Source organism: Eucyclogobius newberryi, unplaced genomic scaffold, assembly GCF_026437365.1.
Source record: "Eucyclogobius newberryi isolate DKJ021-1_F unplaced genomic scaffold, fEucNew1.0.hap1 SCAF_612, whole genome shotgun sequence".
Lineage (NCBI taxonomy): Eukaryota > Metazoa > Chordata > Actinopteri > Gobiiformes > Gobiidae > Eucyclogobius > Eucyclogobius newberryi.
The window spans coordinates 1-12,500 of NW_027316293.1; the positions used below are offsets into that span (position 1 = coordinate 1).

The following is a 12,500-nucleotide window of genomic DNA, read 5'->3' on the forward strand; positions in this document are numbered from 1 at the left end:
GGGCTGAGGTCTTGGACTTACCTGAGTATGTGGTCCACCTGGCTCTGGTCTTCAGGGATGAGGTCTTGGACTTACCTGAGTATGTGGTCCACCTGGCTCTGGTCTTCAGGGATGAGCTCTTGGACTTACCTGAGTATGTGGTCCACCTGGCTCTGGTCTTCAGGGCTGAGGTCTTGGACTTACCTGAGTATGTGGTCCACCTGGCTCTGGTCTTCAGGGATGAGCTCTTGGACTTACCTGAGTATGTGGTCCACCTGGCTCTGGTCTTCAGGGCTGAGCTCTTGGACTTACCTGAGTATGTGGTCCACCTGGCTCTGGTCTTCAGGGCTGAGGTCTTGGACTTACCTGAGTATGTGGTCCACCTGGCTCTGGTCTTCAGGGCTGAGCTCTTGGACTTACCTGAGTATGTGGTCCACCTGGCTCTGGTCTTCAGGGCTGAGGTCTTGGACTTACCTGAGTATGTGGTCCACCTGGCTCTGGTCTTCAGGGATGAGCTCTTGGACTTACCTGAGCATGTGGTCCACCTGGCTCTGGTCTTCAGGGCTGAGGTCTTGGACTTACCTGAGTATGTGGTCCACCTGGCTCTGGTCTTCAGGGCTGAGGTCTTGGACTTACCTGAGTATGTGGTCCACCTGGCTCTGGTCTTCAGGGCTGAGGTCTTGGACTTACCTGAGCATGTGGTCCACCTGGCTCTGGTCTTCAGGGCTGAGGTCTTGGAGTTGCTGGTTCAGGTCCTGGATCCACTGCAGTGCGTTGCTCACCTGCTCCGCTCGGTCTTTGCCGTTGGAGGCTTTGGGTTGGAAGAGCGAGGAGACGGAGGCCGAGGAGACCAGCTGAGGACCAGGAGAAGACCAAAGATCAAAAACCTCTGGAATCATCGTCTGAACAAAGTCTGAATATTAGACTTGAACCATGAAGTGCAACATCTGGTCCAAACCAGATCCAAACCAGGTCCAAACCAGATCCAAACCAGGTCCAAACCAGATCCAAACCAGGTCCAAACCAGATCCAAACCAGGTCCAAACCAGATCTAGACCAGGTCCAAACCAGATCCAAACCAGGTCCAAACCAGATCTAGACCAGGTCCAAACCAGATCTAAATCCGATCTTCTTCTTCTTCTTTGGTGTTTTACGGTGGCTGGTATCGAAGTGTTACATCACCGCCAGACTTCATTCTTTAGACTTTATTCTTCAGAAACGTTACCCCTAAACCCAATCCAAACCCGATCTAAACACTATCTAAACCCAGTCTAAAGCCGGTCTAAACCTGGTCTAAACTCGATCTAAACCTGATCCAAACCCGATCTAAACCCTATCTAAACCCGGTCTAAACCCGGTCTAAACCCAATCCAAACCCGATCTAAACACTATCTAAACCCAGTCTAAACCCGGTCTAAACCCGGTCTAAAGCCGGTCTAAACCCGGTCTAAACCCGATCTAAACCCGGTCTAGACCCAATCTAAACCCGGTCTAAACCCGGTCTAAACCCGATCTAAACCCGATCTAAACCCGGTCTAAACCCAATCTAAACCCGATCTAAAGCCGGTCTAAACCCGGTCTAAACCCGGTCTAAACCCGATCTAAACCCGATCTAAACCCGATCTAAAGCCGGTCTAAACCCGGTCTAAACCCGATCTAAACCCGGTCTAGACCCAATCTAAACCCGGTCTAAACCCGGTCTAAACCCGATCTAAACCCGATCTAAACCCGATCTAAACCCGGTCTAAACCCAATCTAAACCCGATCTAAAGCCGGTCTAAACCCGGTCTAAACCCGGTCTAAACCCGATCTAAACCCGATCTAAACCCGATCTAAAGCCGGTCTAAACCCGGTCTAAACCCGATCTAAACCCGGTCTAGACCCAATCTAAACCCGGTCTAAACCCGGTCTAAACCCGATCTAAACCCGATCTAAACCCGATCTAAACCCGATCTAAACCCGGTCTAAACCCAATCTAAACCCGATCTAAAGCCGGTCTAAACCCGGTCTAAACCCGGTCTAAACCCGATCTAAACCCGATCTAAACCCGATCTAAAGCCGGTCTAAACCCGGTCTAAACCCGATCTAAACCCGGTCTAGACCCAATCTAAACCCGGTCTAAACCCGGTCTAAACCCGATCTAAACCCGATCTAAACCCGATCTAAACCCGGTCTAAACCCAATCTAAACCCGATCCAAAGCCGGTCTAAACCCGGTCTAAACCCGGTCTAAACCCGATCTAAACCCGATCTAAACCCGATCTAAAGCCGGTCTAAACCCGGTCTAAACCCGATCCAAACCCGGTCTAGACCCAATCTAAACCCGGTCTAAACCCGGTCTAAACCCGATCTAAACCCGATCTAAACCCGGTCTAAACCCGGTCTAAACCCGATCTAAAGCCGGTCTAAACCCGGTCTAAACCCGATCTAAACCCGATCTAAACCCGATCTAAACCCGATCTAAAGCCGGTCTAAACCCGGTCCAACAGTACCTTCTCATGGTTCCTGATGATGCAGTAGACCTGGGCCTGGACTGAAGGTTGTCCTCTGGAGTCCAGGACCTCCAGACCCTGGACTCTGCTGATCCGAGCCGGACTGGACAGAGCGGAGAAGAACTCGGCCTGAGGAACATCGAGAGTCAAGATGAACAAAGGACTTCACTCTAAAGAAAATGTGTTTGACTTTTGTGTGATTGTTGCATCGTACTGTGACGGCGGTGTGTGAGGCCAAGTGTAATTACACACGCCTTATAATTATGTCAACCCCGCCCACCGGGCTGTACTCCAGACTAACCAGATCAGAACCAGATCTAAACCAGATTTAAACCAGGTCCAAATCAGCTCTAAACCAGATTTAAACCAGGTCCAAACCACCCTGCGCCCGGCCCCCGCGTTCACCATGCCCCCGGCCCCCGTGTTCACCCTGCGCCACCCTGCGCCCGGCCCCCGCGTTCACCATGCGCCCGGCCCCCATGTTCACCCTGCGCCCGGCCCCCATGTTCACCCTGCGCCCGGCCCCCATGTTCATCCTGCGCCCGGCCCACGCGTTCACCCTTCTCACCAACTACAAGCCTAAAGCCCCCACACTGCAGAGGACCGAACACTGGCCAAGGAGCTTCACAGCTTCTGCTGCAGGTTCGAGGCTTCACTCCAAAGAACACTTTCTGTCCCTCTGTGTAAACACTTTAGGCCCACGACATTGTTTTATGTCTTTGTCCAATGAAAAGGCAAAAAACATGATTTCTGATTCTGAATGTTACAGAAATGATTTGACGAATAGAAATATATTAAAACAGCTTTTTGTAAACTCAAATATTTACAACAGGTTTTATCCCCAAATAAAGACCCTTTCTCCCGCCCCCGCGGCCCCGGCCCCGGCCCCCGCGGCCCCCGCGGCCCCCGCGGCCCCCGCGGCCCCGGCCCCCGCCTCACCATGTACCCGTGCAGGTCGCTCGGTCTGCGGCTGCACATCTCGTTGAGGACCCGCTCCAGCTGCTCCGGGACGCGGTTGACGCGGTAAAAGTCCGCGGCGGATCGTCTCAGCTCCTCCAGCTCCTCCTCGTTTTTACAAAGCGAACTGTGCGCGGGAAACAGCGACATTTGGAGCCGTTTGTGACGGTTACCGCGCGCTCTGGGACCTGGTCGCTGTGGACGCCGTGTTGTCTGTTTCCATGGAGACGGCTCATGCGAGGTGTAGCTTTAGTTTAGTCATGAGTTAAATTGTCTGTTAATGACGTTTAAACACGTGATAATCACAGCGTCTCACGTGTTTGCAAAGGTTTAACTTTTAAAGCTTTGAAGGTTTTTTTATTGTTGTTTTTATTTTATTTGTCGTAAATTAGGACATTTTGTGTTTTCACCCAAATATTGTAAGTTCAACTTTATTGTCCCTGAGAAGATGTGTGTTGTTGTTGTTGTTGTTGTTGTTGTTGTTGTTGAAGTTGTTGTTGTTGTTGTTGTTGTTTTATGGCGGTTGGCATCCGAGTGTTGCATTACCGCCAGACTTTATTCCTTAGACTTTGTCCTTGTTGTTGTTGTTGAAGTTGAACACTGGAGACATTAGCACCGCCTCTTTGGGGTTCACTCCTCTTTATATTTCATTTCAAAGCCTTTGAGATCAAAGCAGAAAAGAATCAGATGCACCACATTCTCTACATCGTCACCTGACCGGTCGTCACCTGACCGGTCGTCACCTGACCGGTCGTCACCTGACCGGTCGTCACCTGACCGGTCGTCACCTGACCGGTCGTCACCTGACCGGTCAGGAGCGGAACATGGTCACGTGACCGGTCAGGAGCGGAACAAGTTCAAAAGTTAGAATCTAAAACGGGAGCCTAGCGTCCAGTCACATACCGTACACGTCCAGTTGGGGGCGATAATGTGACATACCAACCGCCATTAAACACCAAAGAAGAAGAAGTCTAAAGAGACGAGGAGGCGACGCAGGAGCCTATGGAGACTGGACGGCAGGTTCAGTCGACTTTTTCTCTTTCTACGTGATACTGTAAAAATAGGGCCCTTTAATCCTTTTCTCACAATTGGAACAACTACAAATAATTGACAGGGAAGTCTCATAATTATGTCTTAAAAATGTACTAAAACATCCATAAAAAACAAATAAACCCAAACATAAGGGAGCTTGTATCTATCTTGGTTTGTGGGTTTTAGAGCGGGACCATCAGCACAGGAGCTCCACAGGGCTGTGTACTTTCCCCCCTGCTCTTCTCCCTGTACACAAACTGCTGCACCTCCAGCCACCACGACACCACCACCACGACACCACCCTCATCCTCATCGCCATGACGACACCACCCTCATCCTCATCGCCATGACGACACCACCCTCATCCTCATCGCCATGACGACACCACCCTCATCCTCATCGCCATGACGACACCACCCTCATCCTCATCGCCATGACGACACCACCCTCATCCTCATCGCCATGACGACACCACCATGACGACACCACCCTCATCCTCATTGCCATGACGACACCACCCTCATCCTCATCGCCATGACGACACCACCCTCATCCTCATCGCCATGACGACACCACCCTCATCCTCATCGCCATGACGACACCACCATGACGACACCACCCTCATCCTCATTGCCATGACGACACCACCCTCATCCTCATCGCCATGACGACACCACCCTCATCCTCATCGCCATGACGACACCACCCTCATCCTCATCGCCATGACGACACCACCCTCATCCTCATCGCCATGACGACACCACCATGACGACACCACCCTCATCCTCATTGCCATGACGACACCACCATGACGACACCACCCTCATCCTCATCGCCATGACGACACCACCCTCATCCTCATCGCCATGACAACACCATCCTCATTGCCATGATAGGGTTATACGTGTTAGGGTTACGGGGGTTAGGGTTACGGGGGTTAGGGTTTCAGGGGTTAGGGTTTCAGGGGTTTGGGTTTCAGGGGTTAGGGTTTCAGGGGTTTGGGTTACAGGGGTTAGGGTTTCAGGGGTTAGGGTTTCAGGGGTTGGGTTAGAGGGGTTAGGGTTTCAGGGGTTAGGGTTTCAGGGGTTGGGTTACAGGGGTTAGGGTTTCAGGGGTTAGGGTTTCAGGGTTTAGGGTTACAGGGGTTAGGGTTTCAGGGGTTAGGGTTTCAGGGGTTGGGTTACAGGAGCTAGGGTTTCAGGTGTTAGGGTTTCAGGGGTTGGGTTTCAGGGGTTAGGGTTTCAGGGGTTGGGTTACAGGGGTTAGGGTTTCAGGGGTTAGGGTTTCAGGGGTTAGGGTTACAGGGGTTAGGGTTTCAGGGGTTAGGGTTTCAGGGGTTGGGTTACAGGAGCTAGGGTTTCAGGTGTTAGGGTTTCAGGGGTTGGGTTTCAGGGGTTAGGGTTTCAGGGGTTGGGTTACAGGGGCTAGGGTTTCAGGGGTTAGGGTTTCAGGGGTTGGGTTACAGGGGTTGGGTTACAGGGGTTAGGGTTACAGGGTTAGGGTTACAGGGGTTGGGTTACAGGGGTTAGGGTTACAGGGGTTAGGGTTTCAGGGGTTGGGTTACAGGGGTTAGGGTTACAGGGTTAGGGTTACAGGGGTTGGGTTACAGGGGTTAGGGTTACAGGGTTAGGGTTTCAGGGGTTGGGTTACAGGGGTTAGGGTTACAGGGTTAGGGTTACAGGGGTTGGGTTACAGGGGTTAGGGTTACAGGGTTAGGGTTACAGGGGTTAGGGTTTTGGCCCCATGGTTAGAGACACAGCTCTGCGCAAAGCGTTTGAGGGTTCGATTCCAGCGCGGAGCTTTATAATCTCAAGTTTAAAAAAACTTTTTCAGTCTAGTTTGTTTTGGGATGAGTTAGCTTCACTTTTGCTAATACAAAGTCATGGTATAAACTAGTTTTAACCAAACGAAGTAAACCTAAAACTTAGGGTTAGGTTTAGGGGTTAAGGGTTAAGGGTTAAGGTTAAGTTTAAGGTTAAGGTTAAGGTTAGGGTTAAGGTTAGGGTTAAGGTTAAGGTTAGGGTTAAGGTTAAGGTTAGGGTTAAGGTTAAGGTTAGGGTTAAGGTTAGGGTTAAGGTTAAGGTTAAGGTTAGGGTTAAGGTTAGGGTTAAGGTTAAGGTTAGGGTTAAGGTTAAGGTTAAGGTTAGGGTTAAGGTTAAGGTTAGGGTTAAGGTTAAGGTTAAGGTTAGGGTTAGGGTTAAGGTTAAGGTTGGGGTTGGGGTTAGGGTTAAGGTTAGGGTTAGGGTTAGGGTTAGGGTTAAGGTTAAGGTTAAGGTTAGGGTTAAGGTTAAGGTTAAGGTTAAGGTTAGGGTTAAGGTTAAGGTTAAGGTTAAGGTTAGGGTTGGGGTTAGGGTTAAGGTTAGAGTTAGGGGTTGGGGTTAGGGTTAAGGTTAGAGTTAAACCCAGACCCATATGATTTACATTTTCACAATTCTTTGTTTTACATTCAATTCACGCCCATTTCAATTGTTTCTCAGTGAGACAACACCAGGAGCTCATTGTTTGGTCCTTGTTCACATCAAATGCATCGTAAACTTCAGGTTTGGACCCAAGAGTGAACATTATTGATGGATCAGCAGAATAAGCGGGACCGTTCGCCATGTTTACTACAGTCGACCACCTGTTTACTTCCACCCGGCTCCCGCCATGTCGTCCTCGCCATGTCGTCCTCGCCATGTCGTCCTCGCCATGTCGTCCTCGCCATGTCGTCCTCGCCATGTCGTCCTCGCCATGTCGTCCTCGCCATGTCGTCCTCGCCATGTCGTCCTCGCCATGTCGTCTTCGCCATGTCGTCCTCGCCATGGCGTCACGGCATTGTCGTCACTTCCTCCTTTCCAATTCCATATATGACCTAGTGCCAACCCAATAATGATGATTAAGCATGATTACATTACATCAGAACATAACATGCATTATGACCTCAGCACTATTGTAATTAAGGGAAAACAACAGTTACATCTGATGATGTTCTTTTCCCTTTTACACAAGCGATTGTGGATTTGTCTTTATTTTCTTTTTTCCAATAATAAAACTAAAAGTTTAAACATAAAACACAAAACAGAAATACAAATACAAATAGATGACAACCAACCAACAGAAGAAAAATAATTCTGGCACATTTCAATTTAAATAAAAGCTTCATTTGGTCCAAAGTCTAGTGAAGTCTGAATGTCTGATGTCTGTCCCTGTCTCAGTCCAGTCCTTGATCGTTGCCACCCCAAGGTTTATAACATATTTTGACATGTAGGTCTATGTTTCCACCGGCTGCAATGTAAGTATAATTGTTCATATGTGGGTTTGTCCCTCGTCCAGGAGAGTTCCATCGTAGAAAAAGGTTCAGTTGTTTCATCTTCTAAAGTCCAGATGAAACAACTGAACCTTTTCCTACAACAGTATAATTGTACAGTTTATTACAGTCTGTGGATTCATTGGAATAATCACATTTACACTATATATAATATATAATATATATAATGTCCGCTTTCATATCACCTGAGGCAGGATGGACATTGACCCGGTGCAGTTGAAGACTGGGTAGAGTTTCTGGTGATAGAGCTTGGTGAAGGCGTGAATGTGAGTGTTGGTATCAGCGTCATAAAAGCTCAGTTTGTGTTGTTACAGTCAAGATGCACTCGGATTCTTCTGGGATTCTTCTCCACCTTCAGAACACTGTCCTTCTTCTTGTCGATGTTTAATGCTGAATATTCGCCCTCAGAGAACCTCCTGCATCATCCTCAAAATACTCATCATTTTCTGCTGCACTATAATAAGCAGAGTTTGTAAGTATTCCAATAATCCAATCCTCACAGTTTCCCACATCTACATCCCAACTGTAGGAGCCGGTGGAGAACCCCACAGAACCACAAACTATTTTAAAACCAGGCTCTCGAACTCTTTCAGGTATTTTTGGAAGCTTCTGTTCTTCCCCAGGAGTAAGACTTGTCAGATCATTGGACAGAGTGAGTTCTGGATGGGCAGTGTTAGGATCCAGTATGATGGTTGAGAGCCGCACTAGTTTCTTCATGCCGTTCCAGATGTTGTAGGACAGATTCCCCACATGTTTGGCCTGGTCTATCAATGCTCCCGGGTCCAGCTGCAGTTCCTTTTGCAGAGGAAAGCGCTGCACTCCTTCCATTGCTGCCTTATATTTGAGCAGGAAGGAGGTGTTTGAGGCTCTCAGCTGCTCCTCTGTGGCTCTGATGGTTTCTGACAGCGTGTCCATCTCTTTGCTCACAGACGAAATCTTGTCCTTCATGCTCCGGGTCTTCTTTTCCTCTTCCAACTTCAGGCATTTTATCCGTTCCTCCTTTTGTTCTGAAAGAAAAGTGTAAAGCTTCAAAAACTCTTTGTCTATCAGGTCTGTTGCTCGGTTCAAATTGGCTTTAATGTGAGCCAAACCTAATTCACAGTTTTCTTTAAATCTTTCCGCAAGTTCCAATTGTTCTTTTAAAGGAATCAAAGACTGCTCCAACGTGGATTTCAGATCTGTTGCTGCCTCATCGATGGGTTTGAACCTGTGTTTTTTATGTAAACTGGAGTCACGACACACGAGACAGACCGGCTGCTGGTCCGACAGGCAGAAGAGTCGCAGTCGCTCTGAGTGAAGGTCACACACATGTTCTTCTAACGCTCCAACCTTCTTCTTCTGCTGTGAATATGTCTCACACAGGTTCCTCAAAGCCAGGTTCCGTGGTGGATCACTCTTGGATGATCTTCTCTTGCAAAAAGGACACTGTTTTGTAGGCTGTTCTTTCCACCACCTCTTCACACAGTCTTGACAGAAGCTGTGGCTGCAGGTCAACACCACAGGCTCTTGGAAAATGTCTTGACAAATTGGACACGTCAAATCTTCCTCTTGGTGAAAAGCCATGATATTTGAGACACAGAAGACACAAAACGACTGACGACTCTTTTTCTGTATTTATATTTTCAGACTGAGGCGTGTCGCTGGTTATTCCCCATAAAAATGTCCTTATTTTGTAATGCCTGTGAAAGCTTCTTTGGGCATTACAAAAATGCATTTCCTTGAATGCATTTCCTACTGTTGACCTTTTTTTGTCCACCGTGTCCCCTCTTCATTCTCACCTGTGGTATGTGTGTCTTATACCTGGTTTACATTGACCAAGAGGTGGTGCAGATTGGGTCCCTTAAGACCCTGACCTCACTGTGGAGGCGGGTCTGGAGCAGAACATGAGCCAAACCTGCATCGCATTAGGTGTATCTGCTTTTGACTCTGTGGCTCATGGGATTATTGTCACAGTAAGTACAAGATCTGTTAAAAAAAAATGCAAAATGACATTTTCAGACTTGATTAGTTTTGTATTCCCTGAAATCGGGGTTTTGTGAAAACTGCAAAAACCCTGTAGGAGAAAGTAGAAACCTTGAGGAGATCCACAGTGAAGGAGAAATCCTCCTCCCACAGACTGAAGCCTGAAGAGAAACTGTACGTTTTTGGTTGTGATTTAAAACTAAGACTCTAAGAGTAAGACTAAGAGTTATCTGTCATCTTAACAGTCTCAGCTGCAGCATTAAAATACTTCTTCTTTACTTTTAGTGCTGCCCAGTGGTTTAGTGCCCCGCCCTAAACTGGTGAAGGTCCTATCTGGAAAACAGGAAGTACTTTGTGTCTCAGACCACATGACCCTGACCTGTGGGGTGCCCCAAGGGTTAGTCCTGGGACCCCTTCTGTTCCACCTCTACATGCTGCCGTTAGGTCATGGACCGGCCTCCTGCTGGTGCCAGAGTTTGCCCATGTCTTAACAAATGGCGTAAATATAAGTTTATTACTCATAACGCGGCTGGTTTTGATAACCACTTGCTGTTGGAATATCTTGCCACGCAGGGTTTACCCCCTTGTTTACAGTTAAAGGTAGTACGGTTGTTCACATGTGTGACCAAAAATTCTGATTCTGATTCCTTGGACCGGCCTCCTGCTGGTGCCAGAATCAGGACTAAACATGGACCGGCCTCCTGCTGGTGCCAGAGTCAGGACTAAACATGGAGCGGCCTCCTGCTGGTGCCAGAATCAGGACTAAACATGGAGCGGCCTCCTGCTGATGCCAGAGTCAGGACTAAACATGGACCGGCCTCCTGCTGGTGCCAGAATCAGGACTAAACATGGAGCGGCCTCCTGCTGGTGCCAGAGTCAGGACTAAACATGGACCGGCCTCCTGCTGGTGCCAGAATCAGGACTAAACATGGAGCGGCCTCCTGCTGGTGCCAGAATCAGGACTAAACATGGAGCGGCCTCCTGCTGGTGCCAGAATCAGGACTAAACATGGACCGGCCTCCTGCTGGTGCCAGAGTCAGGACTAAACATGGACCGGCCTCCTGCTGGTGCCAGAGTCAGGACTAAACATGGACCGGCCTCCTGCTGGTGCCAGAGTCAGGACTAAACATGGAGCGGCCTCCTGCTGGTGCCAGAGTCAGGACTAAACATGGACCGGCCTCCTGCTGGTGCCAGAATCAGGACTAAACATGGAGCGGCCTCCTGCTGGTGCCAGAGTCAGGACTAAACATGGAGCGGCCTCCTGCTGGTGCCAGAGTCAGGACTAAACATGGACCGGCCTCCTGCTGGTGCCAGAGTCAGGACTAAACATGGACCGGCCTCCTGCTGGTGCCAGAATCAGGACTAAACATGGAGCGGCCTCCTGCTGGTGCCAGAGTCAGGACTAAACATGGAGCGGCCTCCTGCTGGTGCCAGAGTCAGGACTAAACATGGACCGGCCTCCTGCTGGTGCCAGAGTCAGGACTAAACATGGAGCGGCCTCCTGCTGGTGCCAGAGTCAGGACTATACATGGACCGGCCTCCTGCTGGTGCCAGAGTCAGGACTAAACATGGAGCGGCCTCCTGCTGGTGCCAGAGTCAGGACTAAACATGGAGCGGCCTCCTGCTGGTGCCAGAGTCAGGACTAAACATGGACCGGCCTCCTGCTGGTGCCAGAGTCAGGACTAAACATGGAGCGGCCTCCTGCTGGTGCCAGAGTCAGGACTAAACATGGAGCGGCCTCCTGCTGGTGCCAGAGTCAGGACTAAACATGGAGCGGCCTCCTGCTGGTGCCAGAGTCAGGACTAAACATGGAGCGGCCTCCTGCTGGTGCCAGAGTCAGGACTAAACATGGAGCGGCCTCCTGCTGGTGCCAGAGTCAGGACTAAACATGGACCGGCCTCCTGCTGGTGCCAGAGTCAGGACTAAACATGGAGCGGCCTCCTGCTGGTGCCAGAGTCAGGACTAAACATGGAGCGGCCTCCTGCTGGTGCCAGAGTCAGGACTAAACATGGAGCGGCCTCCTGCTGGTGCCATATGACCGAAATTATTTTCCCTCTTTTATGTCTGAAACTGTGATTTCTCTCATCCATTTCATGCCCACTTTCCTGTAACGTTCTTGTTTAACTGGTTCACTCTGCACCTGCCACGCCCATTCAAGGAAATGCTGTGGCGTTCAAGTCAATGAATGTTTGTAACGCCCAGAGAAGCTTTCACAGGCATTACTAAATATGGAATACGTTTATGGGAAATAACCAGCGACACGCCTCAGTCTGAAAATATAAATAGTATAAGAGAAAAAGAGTTGTAAGTTGTTTTGTGTCTCAAATATCATGGAGCCTGTGGACAGCTCTGCACATGTGCTGAGGACAAACTCTGAGAAGAAACCCTAACTGAGCATGTGCAGAGAAGAGAAGCTCTAACTGAGCATGTGCAGAGAAGAGAAGCTCTAACTGAGCATGTGCAGAGGAGAAGAGAAGCTCTAACTGAGCATGTGCAGAGAAGAGAAGCTCTAACTGAGCATGTGCAGAGAAGAGAAGCTCTAACTGAGCATGTGCAGAGAAGAGAAGCTCTAACTGAGCATGTGCAGAGGAGAAGAGAAGCTCTAACTGAGCATGTGCAGAGAAGAGAAGCTCTAACTGAGCATGTGCAGAGGAGAAGAGAAGCTCTAACTGAGCATGTGCAGAGGAGAGAAGCTCTAACTGAGCATGTGCAGAGGAGAAGAGAAGCTCTAACTGAGCATGTGCAGAGAAGAGAAGCTCTAACTGAGCATGT

General features: G+C 49.3%; 1 protein-coding gene and 1 pseudogene across 1 annotated transcript; both read right to left on the reverse strand.

The window, feature by feature from the left end:
* Positions 1-650: 650 nt before the first annotated feature.
* LOC140348200 (enolase 4-like) lies at positions 651-3,605 on the reverse strand. Its single transcript, XM_072434274.1, has 3 exons — positions 3,410-3,605; positions 2,471-2,599; positions 651-833 (listed from the first exon to the last, which is right to left on the reverse strand). The coding sequence occupies exons 1-3, from the start codon at positions 3,575-3,577 to the stop codon at positions 666-668; spliced, it is 465 nt and encodes a 154-aa protein (XP_072290375.1). The 5' UTR covers positions 3,578-3,605; the 3' UTR covers positions 651-665.
* Positions 3,606-7,942: 4,337 nt separating this feature from the next.
* On the reverse strand, positions 7,943-9,329 carry LOC140348199 (nuclear factor 7, brain-like; annotated as a pseudogene).
* Positions 9,330-12,500: the final 3,171 nt, after the last annotated feature.